Consider the following 17695-nt stretch of genomic DNA (forward strand, 5'->3'; position numbering starts at 1 on the left):
TCCAATGCATAAAAGTGGAAAGTGAGAGTGAAGTCACTCAGTCATGTCTGACTCTTCGCGACCCCATGGACTGCAGCCTACCAGGCTCCTCCGTCCATGGGATTTTCCAGGCAAGAGGACTGGAGTGGGGTGCCATTGCCTTCTCCAAGAGGATCACTTGGACAATTACAAAACACTAATCAAAATTTCTGTTGAATCATTGAACATTAATGATTGACAACACATTTCAGGGGGTAATTTATTTCAGAAAAGCAAGGTGGTTTAAAACAATCATTTTATTATTTGTCACAGTTCTGACGATTAACTAGGGCTCAGCTGGATGGTTCTTCTGCGGGCCTCTCTCAAAGCCTCTCACGCAGCCTTAGTCTGAGGCAAGTGGGGCTACAGTGTCCACAGTGGCTTCATTCTGGGCCCTTGGCTGGAAAGCTGGGCTCAGCTGGGACACTAGGGCAGCTGGACATCTCCCTTGTCATGTGGCCTCCTGACATGGCTTGTCCAGCGGAGTAGCCCACTTTTCACATTGTAGTTCAGGGCTTTCAAATGAGCAAAAGTGAAAGCTCCCAGGACTTTTGAAGGCCTGAAGTCCCAGAATCACTTCTGTTGGTTAAAGAGGGTCATGAAGTGGGGCTGAAAGGAAATTCACAGAGCGTGAGTACTGGAAGGTACTGCTTCTTGGGGGCTGTATCTAGAGACCAGCCACCACAGGTTAGGTCTTTCTTTCTCTCCATTAAACCCTCAATTCCTCTCTACTCCTTTTGCAGTTCCCTGTGTCTCTGGTGATCTGCCCAAACCTACAAATGTCACCTTCATATCCATAAACATGAAGAATATCCTACAGTGGAACCCCTCAGAGGGCTTACAAGGTGTGGAAGTTAGTTATACTGTACAGTATTTCATGTAAGTTGGTTCTTTTCCTTTGGTTTATTTATAAAAGCAAGACTTAGACTCCTATGCAAAGATTAACAAACCATCTATTATATTAAATGAGTATTTGAAGAAAAAGAGAGACTTTAGATACTTCCTGTTAAATTATCTTGTTATGTTTTGTTAGATTAAATTAGACAATAATTTCTTCATGTAAACAGAGTGTTGAGTGCTTAGGCAAGAGGAAATATTTAAATGGAGAAAAGAAGATGATCAAAATGTTATTCTGTGGCTGAGCAGACAAGGAGATCCATCACCTCTGAAACATGTAAACTTGTTAGAATTACAGGGTATTTTAAAGTGAAACTGAGTACAGAATTCTGTACAACTCATGGTTTTTATTAAAGAGAGTAATGAACAGACATTTTCACTTTTCACATCTCCCTCAAAACTCATGACAAGCAAGAAAGAATGCAAAATGATGAGCGAGCATGGGGTTAAATTGTCACTCCCATACCCATTCACCTAATATTTAATAAAGAACTGCTCCCTTCAAAGAGTAATTGCCCCAAAGAATCCAGCAACCTATCCCTAATTACTGAAAGGGAGAAAGAAAAAAAATGAACATAAGTTAAAAGTTTTTGAAAGCTTTCTTGTGGAAATAGAAAACAAATTCAGACAAGTAGTTATCTGTAGTTTGAGTCCATAAACAAAATGGTGTCTAATGGTAAGTGTCAAAGAAGAGATAAACAATCAAAGAGAAGATTCTAAGACTCCAAGAGGAAGAACTTTTTTTAAAACCAAGATGGCAGAACTTAGGAAGAAGATAGAAGTAAAAATGTTTTATGGAGATGAAAAGTCTATTATAGCTGATAGCAATAATTGAACAGGTAATAATGACTGTCTGGAATTGCATATTGCAAATGCATGCTCTGCCTAGGAAAATTTAATAAAAATAATAGAAAGACATCCTGGTGAAGTTATTGAACTTTGAAAAAATGACATGATTTATAACCATCATAGTGAAAGCAATGATTTCTATCTGCAACACTCAGCTGATGACAGTGATACATCTTCTGAGGGAAATATAGGTGTGACCTAAGACTCCCACCAAGCTCAACAAATGTACTTTCAAGCAGGTGGAACTTGGGATATCACTCCACTGAGACTTTCTTGCAGAGGGTTGGGAGGGGAAACACTAACTAAAGAGAATCTCCAACTGAAAAAGAGATAAAAATGAACCTAACTTGCCTTAATGATGACAAGATTATGGCAAAAAAAGATGAATAGGATACATTGAAACCATCTAAATGTAGAACTAAGCTAAATAGTAATGAGACATGTGGTTACAAAACTTTCTTTAAATGTTTGAACTTAATAATATAGCAAATCATAAGGTGGGGAAAGACTGTATGTGTACTGACTTTTATAGCACCCAGCTATTATCAGTTCAATTCAGTTCAGTTCAGTCGCTCAGTCGTGTCCGACTCTTTGCGACCCCATAAACCGCAGCGCACCAGGACTCCCTATCTATCACCAATTCCTGGAGTTCACCCAAACTCATGTCCATTGAGTCGGTGATGCCAAGTTATTATATGTGATCCAAAATGAAAATGTTATCATTTGAATAAGTAAACTCTCAGTATCTTTCATATATGATTTTCTTAAACTATCTTATTAAAAGATATTAAGAACTAATATCTTGTGGTGATGAAACATTTGAACTGCAGTGATTCATTTCAGTTTAATTTCTTTCTCATTAAAGTTCAAATCAAATTAAATTTACTATTTTTATTAAAATCATAAGTATGGCATAATCGAGCTTTTGTGTATGTATTCAACTATTGAATCATTCTTCTGGGTACCTATAAGCACAGTGAGATGTACAGAATCACATGTACCAAATGTTTCAGGGTAATGGGCTTCAGAGTAACTTATCTCTCCATTATACTTTTCTGATCATGTAAGTTTTAAAAATGTACCATATTTATCAAAAAAAAAAGGAATAGTGTCATTTTTGTCTTTGAAAAAAAATATTCTGACCATTAAAGGCAGCAGAAGAGTTTGGCTGCTATTCACAATGACCTCATTTATCTAGAACCTCATGCTCATTGCTAGTGAGTTTCTCAGGAACCATTTTAGGGAAGAGGCATCACTCTGTCAAGAGAAATGGCTCATGAGTGTGCCCTTGCCTCCTTTTCCAATAGGTGGAGCAAGGAGCTTGCTCTGTTCTGCATGTGTTTGTGTGATTCAGAAAAGGATTTTTTTAAAAAAGGGTCATCACTACTCTGAGAGAGCAGATCATTTAGATTATACGCATTTCAAAAAAGAATATTTGAAAGTAAACTTTCCATTTTTGAGTTCTTACGCCCCCTGTGCATGTGAATGGTGGGCAGGAATACAGGGCAGACTCCACCCTCGGTTCCGAAGGCAAACAGTCCTGGGCTCACAGCCAGGCTGTGGACCTGGCTGGTTATAGATTATACATTTTTACTTTTGAGTGAAGGTTGTTTCCAAGTAAAAGATGAAATTTTAGCAAAAATTTAAATTATATCTACGAGAGGAATTTAACACAGAAAATATAGTGTGGCATTAAAAGCACAAGTTTTAGCATCAGAGAAAGTGGTTCAAATCCCAGCTATGCCTGTTCCTAGTCAGACTAACTTGAGCAGCTCCATTAACATCACTGAGCCTCGATTTCCTCATCTGTAAAATGGGATGAATATAATGGTACCTACCTCCAAGGGTTATTATGACAATTAAATGAGATAAAGCTTTCAAATCCTAAGCACGCGTCCATGCTTAACAGGCACTTGATAAATGTTTCCTGCTGTTACCAGAAAGCAGTCAGAGACCACCTAGAGCCCACATGACTTTTGGGCATGGATAAACATCATTGCTGTGGCATTTATTGTGGGATTCACGTCTATCAGCTTGTCAAACTTACAAGGCATTTTATCCAGAACTTGGTCAAGAGTATTTCTCCATCAACATCTGTCAAGGGATGCTGCCCCAGCCTTAGCAGAATCAGGAAGTTTGAGGAGAAAGGGTCAAATAGGCAATGGCAGTATTTTTCTAGCCACTAGTCAAGACCTGTTGGTGAGCCATGAAATCAATTTTGAGGGCCATAACTAGCACAGCAAGGTTTAGGATGGTGTGGAGGGGATTTGAGTAACAAAATAACTGAGTGCCTGACATGTAGTGAAGTTGTATGATCTTACAAAACCTTTGTTTTAGTCTGTGAGTTATATGTATGATCTGGGTCGTAGTGTGAGATGTATTTCTTTCTGTGGCTCACCATCACAGAAAGTGACAAAAGTGTGAAAGCCCCTTGGCATGGTGATTACTGGAATTGCAGAAATTGATCAACAAACTCTAGCTCTATTTCCTTTTATCTTTTTTTAAGATTTTTGTTTATGTGAACTGTTTTTGAAGTCTTTATTGAATTTTTTACAATATTGCTTCTGTTTTATGTTTTGGCTTTTTGGCCAAACCATGTGGGATCTTAGTTCCCCAACCAGGGATCAAACCCACACCCCTTGCATTGGAAGGTGAAGTCTTAACCACCGGACCACCAGGGACGTCCCCAGATCTAACTACATTTTTAAGGTTTTCTAGTAACTATGGTACTTAGGAAACAGGAGATATTTACTTTCAGGACTCTGTTGCCACATTCTGAAAAGGGAAGATACCCTTAAGCTTTGGCAACACTTGATAAAGTTGATGATTCCTCCTCCTCAACACAGTCTTCCCTTGACTTTTGTGATGTCTGTTTTTCTTTTTCCTTCCCCCTGTTTAGCTGCTATTTCTGAGGGTACTTTGTATCTCACCTTTAAATGTTGATGCTCCTGAAATATTATCCTAGGCTTTGCTTTGTCTCCATGGATAATTTCATTCATGCCTGTGGCTTCAATGAGCAGTTTTATGTCACTGATTTCAAAATCCCTACCTCCCACGCACAGCTTTCTGCTGAACTCCAGTTCCTTCTGGGCACCTGCATTCGGACACGTTTTACACATATCTTAAGCTCAGCATGTCAAAAACTGAGCTCATCTTTCCTTTCTCCCCATCCCCCACTCCCTATTTCTCAAACCCACTCTTCCTCCGCATTCCTGATCTGGATAAATGTTACCACCATTCTACCCATCTATCTTGGACAGAAAGAGATGTAATGCCTAACACCTTCTTTTCCATCATCTCTTACGTGCACTCAATCACCAAGTCTTGTCTCCTAATATTTCTGACTTTTGTGCTGTCATTCATTCCACTGTCACCATACTTGTGCAATCCACCTACATCTTCCACCTGGACCACTGCAGCATTCTCTTCAACTGTTCCCCAGTCTGACACTCATGCCCATTACATTCTCTCTGCTACCACCAGAGTTAATAGCCCGACACACCTAATAGACCGACATGCCTGCTTTCATCCTTTCAGTAGCCTCTCATCCAGCCCTGTCTCTTACACTTGGCTCTTCCCGTGTCACTTAAACTCTCAATACCTCAGTCTCTCCCACCTGAAAAATGCTAAAAATATCCCCCTCCCTATTTGCTGTGTTATGTTTTTAATAAAGGAGAGGAAAAATCTATGTGAACAACCAAGTCTGTATCATCATTATTACTATGATCATCGAAAATGCAGATTTTGAAATGAACTCCAACCTAGTGAATTTTCCCTAGAACCCTTGAGGGCAAGTGTATTTTTAAATTTTATGAGAATGTCAAGAAGAATTTCTAAGAAAAAAAATTAGTAGTTTTTCTTAAAACACCCCATCCAAAACAAACAAACAAAAACTATCCATCAAACTAACCTTGGTATGCATGTGGGCTGTAAACTTACATAGCAAAATTGATCTCACAATCTGTAAAATTTATACTGTAGCCCAAGAATAATAACAAAATACATGCTTTCAAATGTACTATCCACATTATAATTCACAGAAAAGAAAGATGATTACAGAAACTCTGACTCATGCTCCTGACAGCTAATGAAAAAGATTGCTAGCAGCAAAAGTAGATTCTTTTTTATCTCAATGACAGGCACTTTTGTTGTTTTGAAGAGAAGGTCTTAAGTTCCATTCAATTTTATATAATGACTGTTTTTGTTTCCTATTGTAAAACATGGAGAGCACCTCATTGTTGATTCACAGTTTTCTTCTCAGCAGATATGGGCAGAAGAAATGGCTGAATAAATCTGAATGCAGAAATATCAGTAGGACCTTCTGTGACCTCTCTGCTGAAACTTCTGACTATGAACATCAATATTATGCTAAAGTTAAGGCCATGTGGGGAACAAATTGCTCCAAATGGGCAGAAACTGGACGATTCTATCCTTTCTTAGAAAGTAAGTAGCTCAGTTGTGTATTAAATAAGTATCAAGTTCATCTGACCTAATGTAACAATCTCTGCCTCATAGATAGCCTTGTCCAAATCCCAGCGCTCTGCTTGGCTGTCTTCTGCACTCTGTCCATTAGGTGGAGTGACCAGCCCGGTACTGGGTACTTCACCTTACTGTATCTCAGAGCCTCATCTTTAGAAAAAAAGGTTTGACCAAGTGTCTCTCAGATTGCTCCCCGATCCAGAATTGGCACTAGAGGCCAAACTGTCAAATTTTTATTTTGTTTTATTGCTCAATTGAGACTGTATAATTTCAGGAACAACTGACAGGATTATCTTAATGTTGTGGTTTTATAAACCATTTGGCATATGCCCACAGGTTGACTAAAGATTGTTTTCAGGAGGAGGCTCAAGAGGGAGGGATATATGTGTCCCTGTGGCTGATTCACATTGTTGTCCAGCAGAAACTACACAATATTGTAGAGCAATTATCCTCCAATTAAAAATAAGTTAAAAAAAAAGACTGTTCTGATCACCAAACTGTCTCTGCTTGTTATAAACTCGATAGTGTGATGACATAGTTTCTAGGTATAACTCAGAACAAGGGCAACATCTTCCTGGTATTTGCTTTTTAAATTTTTCCGTCCCCAATCTAAGACTGATTCAGCCATAGAGGACCCACTCAGAGCTGCCAGGATGACATTTACAAGTGCTCCCTGAGTTCTGGAGCTGGCACCTTCCCCTTGATGCCCTTCTAGATCAGAAGTCAGCAAACCAGAGCCTCAAACTAAATACAGCACCCCACTCCTTTCTATTTTTCTACAGGACAATAGTTTTTACGTTTATATAAATAATAGTTGCAACAGAGATCACATGGCCTGCAAAGCCTAAAATACGTCCTGTACCTTTGTGATAAGTTTGCTAATCTCTGTTCTAGATCATTCTCCCAAGGTTACATCCCCAAAGGTCTTTAGCAGTGTTTCATTTCTCCACTGCTGATCTTTACAAACACATCAAATCTGATTAATGTTATTTATCATCAACTTGTCAGGTCATAGTAGTGTTGCAAACACCTTTAATCGTATTTACTATCCTCTGGTACTGTTTATCCAAGTAACTAGGAACTACATGTGACTAAGTAAATCAGCTGTTTTAACATTGTATCAGAGTCTGTGACTTGATTATTTCAAAATTTGGTATAACTTGGGTCTAGGTGAGCATTCTGAGGCACTTCAAATAAGAGAATGGGGTTTAGAGCTTTGATCCCAGTAGAATTATACTGTAGCTTCATCCAAGGTGTTTTCTACATCTGAAAATAATAATTCCCTCTTGCCTCTCCTTTAAGCACAAATTGGCCCACCAGAGGTTGCTTTGACTACTGATGAGAAATCCATTTCTATTGTTCTGACGGCTCCAAAGAAGTGGAAGAAAAATCCAGAAGAAAGCTCTATTTCCATGCAACAAATATACTCTAATCTGAAGTATAATGTGTCCGTATATAATACTAAATCCAATAAAACGGTAAGCCTGAAATGGAATGGGGACCTATACTTATAATCTATGTCACTTTCTGAAGCTAATGCTGAAACATGCAGCCCTGGTTCTAAAATTCCCGGTATGTGAATCTGGGAAGGTGTGATACTCAAAAGTGATGCCTTGCAGGATACAGTTGAAGGTGATGCATAGAAATTTAAAGAGCTACCTTCAGATTTTCCTTACAGAATCTCTGCTATGATGTTGTTGCTATCATGCAGAGCAATTGTCCACCTGATGAAGAGTTTCTGCTTGCTTAACATCTGCCAGTCACTCTTCGAGAAAGAAAAAAATATTAGCAAGAACACAGGATAAAGTTGAATAAGAAATCCCTCCTATGTCATTATTTAGAATTGTTCCCACAATTTGTTTAGTTCCTGACCATGCCCTGCTGAGCTTAAGGGAAAAGTTATTTTAAAGCTGTTGCAAAAAAGAAAACGCATAGTGATAGCGAAGGACTTAATGGTACCTCCATCTTTTATTTCTCTCTGTCCTTGTTTGTCTGGGGGTTGCTGGAAATCTTTGGCTCTGACTGTGTTTGCAATTCCCAATCCTAGTGGTCCCAGTGTGTGACAAATGACACTCTGGTCTTCAGCTGGCTGGAGCCGGCCACCCTGTACTGCGTGCTCGTGGAGTCCTTTGTCCCAGGCCCTCCTCGCCTCACTCAGCCCTCTGAGAGGCAGTGCGTCAGTACTCTCGAAGGTAAGCTTTGAAAATCTCAGCTGATCTGCGGAAGGAAATCTGGTAAAACTAGAAGGAAGTATGGCAGCGCAGACAAAGTTTTAACAAATCCATGTCTACCCGAAACAGACTGGAGCGAAGGCAGAAACAACCATCCCCAGACAGCCTGGGACTCTGCCTCTGAACTGGACTCACAGTGTTTTCACATCCTGGGGAATTCTCACTACAGGTCCTGGCATCCACTGCCAACATCACTCTGCCTTGCAGAATTAGAATTATAGGAATTTTTACACACATGGTCTTTCGTCTTTTAATCTATAATCACTCTGATCAGTAGAAGTCCTGTGGGTCTTAAAGAACATCAGATGATTTTATTCCTAGAAACAGACAGTACCCTAAAAACACTTTAAGATAGTGTTTGGCTTCTCCTCCAGAATACAAATTAGAGAGTGTGCGAGTTGTGTTCAAATATCACTCACTGGCTATGGGAGGGCCTGGGGTCAGCAAATCAGTTACTGCTCTCTCCGTCTTAGGGTTGCTTCTCTCTCTCCATTTATTTGCCTCCTTCTCGTGTTTTCTGAACTTGGCTGACAAGGAAGTATGATTGAAGATTCTTGTTCCTGTTAGGAGACTAGAGTTAGGAGCTTGGCATTTGTTTAATTGTTCTTTCCTGAGGGAGGGTCCTCCTGATGGCTTAGACGGTAAAGAATCTGCCTGCAATGCAAGAGACCTGGGTTTGATCCCTGAGTCGGGAAGATCCCCTAGAGAAGGGAATGGCAACCCACTCCAGTACTCTTGCCTGGAGAATCCCATGGATGGAGGAGCCTGGTTGGCTACAATCCATGGGATCGCAAAAGAGTCTGACACGACAGAGTTACTGACACTTTCCCTGAGAGTGGTAACACCTTGAAGTCAAAACATAAAAGTTGAAAATAAATCCTAAAGTTTACCTTCATGGAACAGCTCTTCATCCATTCTTGTCTCTCTTTTAAATGTGCTGGCTTTCCTCATGAAACAACCATTTTCTCCCAAGCCTTTTTTCATCACAGCTAAGAGACAAGAATGGTGACAGAATCCCTGTTTTCCTCTCTCCTCATGCCTTCCACATTTTGAGATGAAACTGTCCCAGGGATTAAAAAGGGAATTTTGTGACTACGTATCAAAAGTGAAAAGCCTTATGTTTGAATCTCCATCCTTATCATACCTTCCCCTTTTAAACAAAGGATTCTCTACCATATGTCCAATAAAATTAAAATGCAAAACAACCAAAAGGCAAAGCAAAGCAGATTGAGGAAATCATTTTTGTATTTGGAAGAGTGTTCTGTTTACTAACAGCTTGATCAGTGGCCAAATGGTAGAAATGAATTCCCAGTGGAAATTATTCAAGCCATTGGCAAAGCTAAAGCAACTAAAATACAGATTAAATTAAATACTTCCCAGTAAACGGATGGATCTGCCTTTCTCACTAGTCCTGGAAAAGTAACAAAAAAACAACAAGGTTCCATTTCAGGTTCTGACCTTTTCTGTGATCTCTCAGCTGTTGATCAACACCTTTCTCAGACACCACTATGAGGGTCTACTTTTTCAATAACTTGCTATTACCTCTTTGGGGACCATTCTTGGAAATATTTCTGGTCTCCAGAATCCCCCAGTTCCTAAAATACAGACACAGCTTATTAGTTGCTTGTTGCAAACTTGTGCTGCTGCCGTCAGTCATTGTTGTCGCAGCCCTGTTTAAGCAGGGCGGGTTTGGTCCAGAGACCAGAGATTGAATTAAGAGGACTGGACTGATTGGGATTGACATATACACACTGGAATAAACAGATAACTAAGAAGGACCTACTATATAGCATAGGGAACTCTACTCAATACTCTGTAATTGCATGTATGGGAAAAGAATCTAAAAGAGTGGATATATGTTTACATTTAACTGATTCACTTTGTTGTATCCCTGAAACTAACACAACATTGTAAATCAGCTAAGCTCCAGTACAAAAAAAAAATTTTTTTTAAAGAGGACTGGGCTGAGTTGTAGCCTGAAGTAGGAGCAGATGATACTCAGTCATCTGCCACATCTGCATTATTGGCGTCTTTCTATGCGGAACTTGTAGACAGATGCGTCCTTCGGGATGGAAGGACCTGCAGTTAGACCCATGTACCTGGACCTTTTCTACTGGTACTTGTTGACCAGAAGTCCATGATGCTTCTCTTTCCATTTTTTTAACTGGACAGTTAACTGGACAGTGACTTGGCAGCTTTCTCCCAGGACTAGGCATCCAGAGCATCCAATGTCTGCGTGGATTAGAATGCTCTCAGGACACTCCTGCTGACTGTATCAGCATGTAAGGAATGGCCTTCCTGGTGGCTCAGTGGTAAAGAATCCACCTGCCCGTGCAGGAGGCCAGTGCAGGAGATGGTGGATTTGATCCCTGGGTCAGGAACGGCCCCTGGAGGAGGAAATGGCCACCCACTGCAGTGTTCATGCCGAGATAATCCCCTGGACAGAGGAGCCCGGTGGGCTCCTGCAGTCCCTGGGGTTACAAAGAGTCAATAGGGGTCACAAAGACACAACTAAGCGGGTGAGCATGCATACACAATGTCCTAGAACTTTTGTCACTTGTGCTAAAGCGGCCCCTTTTTCTACAGCTGTATTGGTCACAATTCTCTGGAACACAATATACATAATCTTTATATGTATATATGCAAAGAGGGAGAGAAAAAGATTTATTTTAAGGGGTTGACTGACATGATTTTGAAGGCACAGGGTAAATGCAAAATCCACAGGGCAGGCCAGCAGGCTGGAGATCCAAAGAAGAGTTGATGTTACAGTTCTTGTCTGAAAGTGATCAGGTAACAGAATCCTCTCCTCCAGAGGAGTGGGGAGTAATCAAATCTTTTTTCTATCAAAGCCTTCAACTGATTGGATGGGGCTCACCCACATTATAGAGGGTAATCTGCTTTACTCGAGTCTACTCATATAAATGCTAATCTCATCTAAGAAAAGTTTTCACAGAAGCATCTGAATTAATGTTGGACCAAATAACTGGGTACCTTGGCCTACATAGATTGACATGTAAGATTAACCCTTTCAATTTTCAAGTACCCCATAGCTTAGCAAATATAAATTAGTCACAATGAGTCCTGTCCATCAACCATACAGTCTGATCAGTGGTGATCCAGGACTACTTTTATTAAAACTATTCAGCAGATCTTTTCATTCCTCTGTGGACTTTTAAATTCACCATGCACCTACAGGAGAGCAGGACCTGGAAGAGTTACTGCCATCCTCAGCATATACCCCCTCAGCCACCTCCCACACACATCCCCAAGCTCCAGACCTGCCGGAAGGCCTGGCCAACTGTGTAGGGTGGTTCTATTTGTTACACAGAAGATGACACCGTATGTTCTTCTCCTCTCCTGAATATATGGAAAAGATTGCCTTGAATGAGTGACATGAAAATGTGGAACAGCTTAATGGGATCATCACAAGAGGGTTTTGTTTGGTTTTCAGTGCTCTGAGTTGCCTTAATACACACTTAACTTCAAATATAAGGACCAGTATGAGTCTCACAGCCAAATATAAACTGTTGGAATATCTGCTGCCTTGGGTTGTTAAGGCATCTTTGCCATAAAGGTTTGAGACAAGTCCAGATGATTCCTTAAGGCCATCTATTGTCAGACAGAGTAAGAATTCTGAGATCCCTTATAACATTTTGCTCAAGCTCCTCAGTTTATAAATGATAAAACTTAATTTTTAAACTGATCACTGCAAAGTCACTTGACATTAGCAAAGTTTTCCCACCCCGCCAAATCACAACTATCTACCCCACCTCGCTTTTCTGTTTTTACAGATCAGACAACAGCATTGGAGGTTAAAATCATCCTCTGGTATGTTTTGCCCATATCTGTTACCGTGTTTATCTTCTCTGTGATGGGCTACTCCATGTACAGATATATCCATGTCGGCAAAGAGAAACACCCAGCAAATCTGGTGAGTGCTTACTGTGGTGACAGGCACGATAACACACCTCCAAGAAGATAGAAAAGAACGTTCTAGAACAGATACCGTTCCTTTTATGGGCAGAGTGAGTTTCAAGTTAAAGAGTTGATGAGTTAAAAACACTTTCTGTACTAGGTTAGCTCATTAATGAAACTCAAGAGAGAAAGATTCCTTTACACTGACAAAGACTTTGTATTTACTGAACAGATTAGACTAGGTCTTGAGGTACACAGATAAATTGTTATGATCCATGCGCCCCCAGAGGCTTAAGTCTAGTTTGGAACTAGAATTTCTAAGTGATATGTGAAGACTAAGATGAAAGTGGATTCTCGGAACTCTTGAGGGTACAGGAAGGACAGTGGCACCCTACCTGGAAGATCAGAAGGAATTTCATGCCGGGGCTTGGTCATGAATGTTGAGAGAGAGTTGGGGCACCTACCACAGGCAGAAAAAATAGCAGAGTCAAAAGTGGGTAGATGTTTGGGAAACCACATAATAATGCTCCTGAAATAAGCTTCCTGAAAAGGAGCTATGAAAGAAGAGGCTGAGGGAGTAAGGCCAAGTAATGGGAGAAAAATGTTATTCTAAGGACCTTGGACCTCATTGTGTTTGCAAAACTCTGTAGGATTTTGGGTTGGGATCATCAGAGTCAATATTGGGTTTTAGATACAACTGGATAGTGTTAAAGACAACTTTAAGGGGAGGAAACCTAGAAACGAAAAAAAGCAGCTAGGAGGCTGTGAGAGTTGTCCAGGAGAGAGAGGATGGGAGTCTGGGAGAAGAGAGTGGGAGATAGGGCTGGAGACAGACACGGAATGGAGACACGTTTAGGGGGAAAGGGGCCAGGACTTCATCACTCACAGCAAGGAGAAGCAAGAAGGTAGAAGAAGGAACAAACCTTATGCTTCTAGACCATGTACTGGAGGGTTCCCAAGGGCTGAGCATATTTTAACAAGCAAAAATTATTTCTTTGGGAATTATCAAAATACATGTTCATATGTACATGATACATACATGCATTTCTGTTCTGTTTTAAAACATTTCTATTAAATGGAAAAAAATAAAGAATATAAAATATATCATTAATAATTTTGTATTATATGTTGGAAAGACAATAATAGACTAAATAAATGAGTTGAGCTACATAAAATTAAAAAAAAAAATTTTATTGTTCTTCCTTCATTTAGGTTTCAGAGTTAGCTTTTTAATGAGGTAGGGAGAACTTTCCTAGGAGGAAAAGGCACAGGAGATCTGACCATGTGTGGGTTAGCTTTTTAACGAGATAGGGAGAGCTTTCCTAGGAGGAAAAGGCACAGGAGAACTGACCATGTGTGGCTTTTTTGAAACCAAAGCTTTCATGAAAGAATGATGTTGGAGTTCCTATTTTCTAGTTAAATGAAATCACATCATAGGGTGGACAATGAGAACTGGAATGTAATTCATGATCAACAGTCTAAATTGGCACCGTCCACGTATCCCCAGCAAAATATTAATCTTAAACAAGTTTCCTCCCATGATCTAGAGTTTCTCTGTCTGCTCTAAACTGGCAGGTGAATCTCTGATTTTGGCCCTATTATAGCATAGTGTGGGGGGCAGTTAGTTAAGCCATCTCTAGCCATGTGCTTATTTCCTTTTTTTACCTAGTTTTCATACCTTTCCACATTTCCTGTCCAGAGTATATGCAGAAAAGAGCTGGTGGCCCAGAGGACGATTTATTGATAAATACATTTAAACTGTAATTAGGGCTTCCCTGGTGGTTCAGGTGGTAAAGAACCTGCCTGCAATGCAGGAGACCTGGGTTTGATCTCTGGGTCAGGAAGATCCCCTGGAGAAGGGAATGGCTACTCACTCTAATATTCTTGCCTGGAGAATCCCAGAGGAACCTGGCAGGCTACAGTCCATAACGTCGCGAAGAGTTGGACACAACTGAGTGACTTTCACTTTCAAACTGTGATCAACAAAGGAATTTCAAAACCTCTATTTGTTTTCACCCCTCCTGACACAGCAGAAATTCTGATTTTACAGAATTTAAAAATGAGGCTCCAGAATTTAAACAAACCCCTGAATGTCCCAAGCCAATTAGAGGAACGGGCAATCACACCCTGACCCTTGGATTAGATCAGGACCACCCAGGGAACCACTTTTCACTGCCATATGCATCTCGTGCATCTTGGGGCCCTTGGGTCCAGGTGAGGGAGGTGTCTTTTGTATTCCAAGCATAACTTTCACTTCCATGAGTTGGTAGGTATAGGCCTTTAAAACTATGTGGGGACAGTATAAATTCTAACTAACAGCTGCTTTTAATGTCTCTCTAAAGTGAAAAGGTGAAAACTGTTCTCTTTTTTCTTTTTTTAGGTTTTGATTTATGGAAATGAATTTAACAAAAGATTTTTTGTACCTACTGAAAAAATTGTGATTAACTTCATCACCCTCAATATTTTGGAGGATTCTAAAACTTCTCCCAAGGATATAAGTGTAATGGAGAAAAGCAGTGATGCATCAGACCTGAATGAGCCCATCGAGGACCAGGAACACCATTGGGAGGATGCGGAGGTGGAACACCTTGGTTATGTATCACATGTGATGGACATCGTGTATGACCTTGAGAAAAGCTCCAGAGGGGCTTCCTTAACCCAACAAGAGCCAACCAGCAGATCAATGCCCATGGGTAAAGCAGTCATTGAATATGAATGTGATGTAAGAAGTAGTGACACTTCTGTGGGGCCTAGAGGACAGGAGTTCAATTTGCAGGAGGAGGTGTCCCTCCAAGGAAAGATATTTGAGCAACAGGCAACTTTAGCAGACTTGGGTCCACAGACACTGCTGTATTCATATACCCCTCAGCTCAGAGACTTGGACCATCCGCGGCAGGGGCATGCGGACACAGAGGAGGGGCCAGAGGAAGAGCCATCCACCACGCTGGTTGATTGGGACCCTCAGACTGGCAAGCTGTGTATGCCTTCATTACCCAGCTTTCAACATGACCCAGAGGGATGTGGGCATCCTGAATCTGAGGGGGTCGGGGAGGAGGGCCTCTTATCTAGACTCTACCAGGATCGGGCTCCAGACAAGGCACCCGAAGAAAATGAAGCCTATCTCATGCAATTTATGGAAGAATGGGGATTATATGTACAAATGGAAGACTAACCCTCAAATGTCCCTTTGCCAGACCTCTACTGTTAACAAAACGTCAGTCCAGAGAACTGACCCAACAATAAAGTACCTGAGCTAGAAGTTTACTCAGATTTCTGTGTCAGTGAGAATCACTTATTGCTTTTATTTTCATAGCACTTGTTTAGTTCTGCATCATATGGGATTCAGTCATGCATGGGGGTCTCCCTCACTAGTGGTGGGCACCCAGAGGGCAGGGGCTGACCCTCTTTGTACCCAATAAATATTCAAAAATGTTGACCAAACTGGATGCAGAATTTATTCAGGTGGGTATACAGTAGTCTTCTTATGTATGGCTTTCTAACATTTGTACAGTTTTTCCTGGGCCTTTACCAACTATGAAAGTGTTAGTCACTCAGTCGTGTCCAGTTCTTTGCAACCCCATGGACTGTAGCCCGCCAGGCTCCTCTGTCCATGGAATTCTCCAGGCAAAATGTTGGAGTGGGTAGCCATTCTCTTCTTCAGGGAGTCTTCCTGATCCAGGGATTGAACCCAGGTCTCCTGCATTGCAGGCAGATTCTTCATCATCTGAACCATCAGGGAAGCCCTTACCAAGTGTATAGCACTGTAAAAAAACATTCCATGAAGATCATTCATTGTACAAGTGCTACTTGTTTAGAATTTGGTTTGTTGCCCAAATGATGACATACTTAAAACTTGCAAATACCTCTAAGTGAGTGGGAAGTGGTCACATTTAAAGACCCAAATCCACTCTTTAGTCATAATAATCCATGTTCAGAGTGAAGGAATCAGGCAGAGATCTTGATATCACATGATTTGGACTACATTAAGTGGATATATTAATAATTAAGGAGAAGTTCTGGAGTGTAAACATAAATTGTTGTTATTATTTTATATTCAGAAAATATTCCATCAATAATTTAGTGGGGGCTTTTTAGTAGGGAATTAACCTAAAAGAAAATGTCACATTTTATAATAGAGTCTTACATTTATTTCTGGAAATGTGTTTTCCAAAAGATACTTAGGTAGTCTATAAACCAAAACATATTTAGTAGCTGAGTCAGTTACCGTTCAGTTCAGTTTAGTTCAGTTCAGTCGCTCAGTGGTGTCCAACTCTTAATGACCCCATGGACTGCAGCATGCCAGGCTTCCCTATCCCTCACCAACTCCCGGAGCATGTTCTGACTCATGTCCATCAAGTTGGTGATGCCATCCAACCACCTCATCCTCCATCGTCCCCTTCTCCTCCTCCTTCAATCTTTCCCATCATCAGAGTCTTTTCCAATAAGTCAGTTCTTTGCATCGAGTGGTCAAAGTATTGGAGTTTCAGCTTCTGCATCAGTCCTTCCAGTTACCATTATAATATTAAATATTCTATTTGACTGGACAGTGCCTCAGAGACTTTTTGGAATTTATGTGAAAAATGAATATCCCATAACTCCATAATCTTAAAATCAGTAAATAAAGACATACAAAAGAAATGTTGAGTTTATATGTAAGGGAGAGTGTATTAAAATTTTGACATAGTTTACTGTGGGAATGAAACTGTATCATAAAACAATACCAGCCTTGTTAGATTCCAGTAACCATTCCCACCTCCTTCACTATTTGCCTAGAAAATAAAATTCAGTAGTAACACTGTGTTAAAATATGACAGAATCTGTTATGTCGAACCATATAAAATTATTCATATTTGACCTGCAGAGACAACAATTTCCTATCATTTACCTTGCTGTATGTTTGTTTTAATCGTGAACTCATGATCCACTGATGCTCTTTCAGGAAAACAGATACTATCCATATTTTCTTATTTATGTTCTTGGCACAGACAGACAACCCTGGATTCTGAAGTCATGGTCTTTTGAGATTGTCCACAAATCCAAACAGCTACTGATCTAGCGATTTAATTTAGAGCATAATTCTATTAACCAGAGTGTCCTGTTCTCCTCAATCTTTGTAAAAATAATGCTGCTAGTTTTGAAGAACAAATGTATTATTAAGTAAATATGTGAGAGAGAGTGTATGAAAGATTTGACATAATATACTGTGGGAACGAATGTATATCATAAAACAATACTATCCTAGTTAAATTCCACTAACTATTCCCTTCTCCTTCACCATTTGCTTCAAAACAGACAGCCAGTTTTGA

The 17695-nt window shown here is 40.3% G+C and overlaps 1 protein-coding gene across 1 annotated transcript; it reads left to right on the forward strand.

The window, feature by feature from the left end:
- Window positions 1–805: 805 nt before the first annotated feature.
- Window positions 806–15561, forward strand: IL20RA (interleukin 20 receptor subunit alpha). Its single transcript, XM_065927769.1, has 6 exons — window positions 806–897; window positions 6029–6207; window positions 7546–7721; window positions 8291–8435; window positions 12266–12405; window positions 14770–15561. The coding sequence occupies exons 1-6, from the start codon at window positions 821–823 to the stop codon at window positions 15559–15561; spliced, it is 1509 nt and encodes a 502-aa protein (XP_065783841.1). The 5' UTR covers window positions 806–820.
- Window positions 15562–17695: the final 2134 nt, after the last annotated feature.

The sequence above is a fragment of the Muntiacus reevesi genome, chromosome 3 (genome assembly GCF_963930625.1).
Source record: "Muntiacus reevesi chromosome 3, mMunRee1.1, whole genome shotgun sequence".
In the NCBI taxonomy this organism is placed as follows: domain Eukaryota; kingdom Metazoa; phylum Chordata; class Mammalia; order Artiodactyla; family Cervidae; genus Muntiacus; species Muntiacus reevesi.

Bases quoted from the DNA above. Each gene is read 5' to 3' on its own strand.
- IL20RA (XM_065927769.1), top strand. From the start codon at position 821: ATGAAGAATATCCTACAGTGGAACCCCTCAGAGGGCTTACAAGGTGTG. The intron at 6,208-7,545 runs GTAAGTAGCTCA...CTCTCCTTTAAG, and splicing joins ATTCTATCCTTTCTTAGAAA to CACAAATTGGCCCACCAGAG. The intron at 8,436-12,265 runs GTAAGCTTTGAA...CTGTTTTTACAG, and splicing joins GTGCGTCAGTACTCTCGAAG to ATCAGACAACAGCATTGGAG.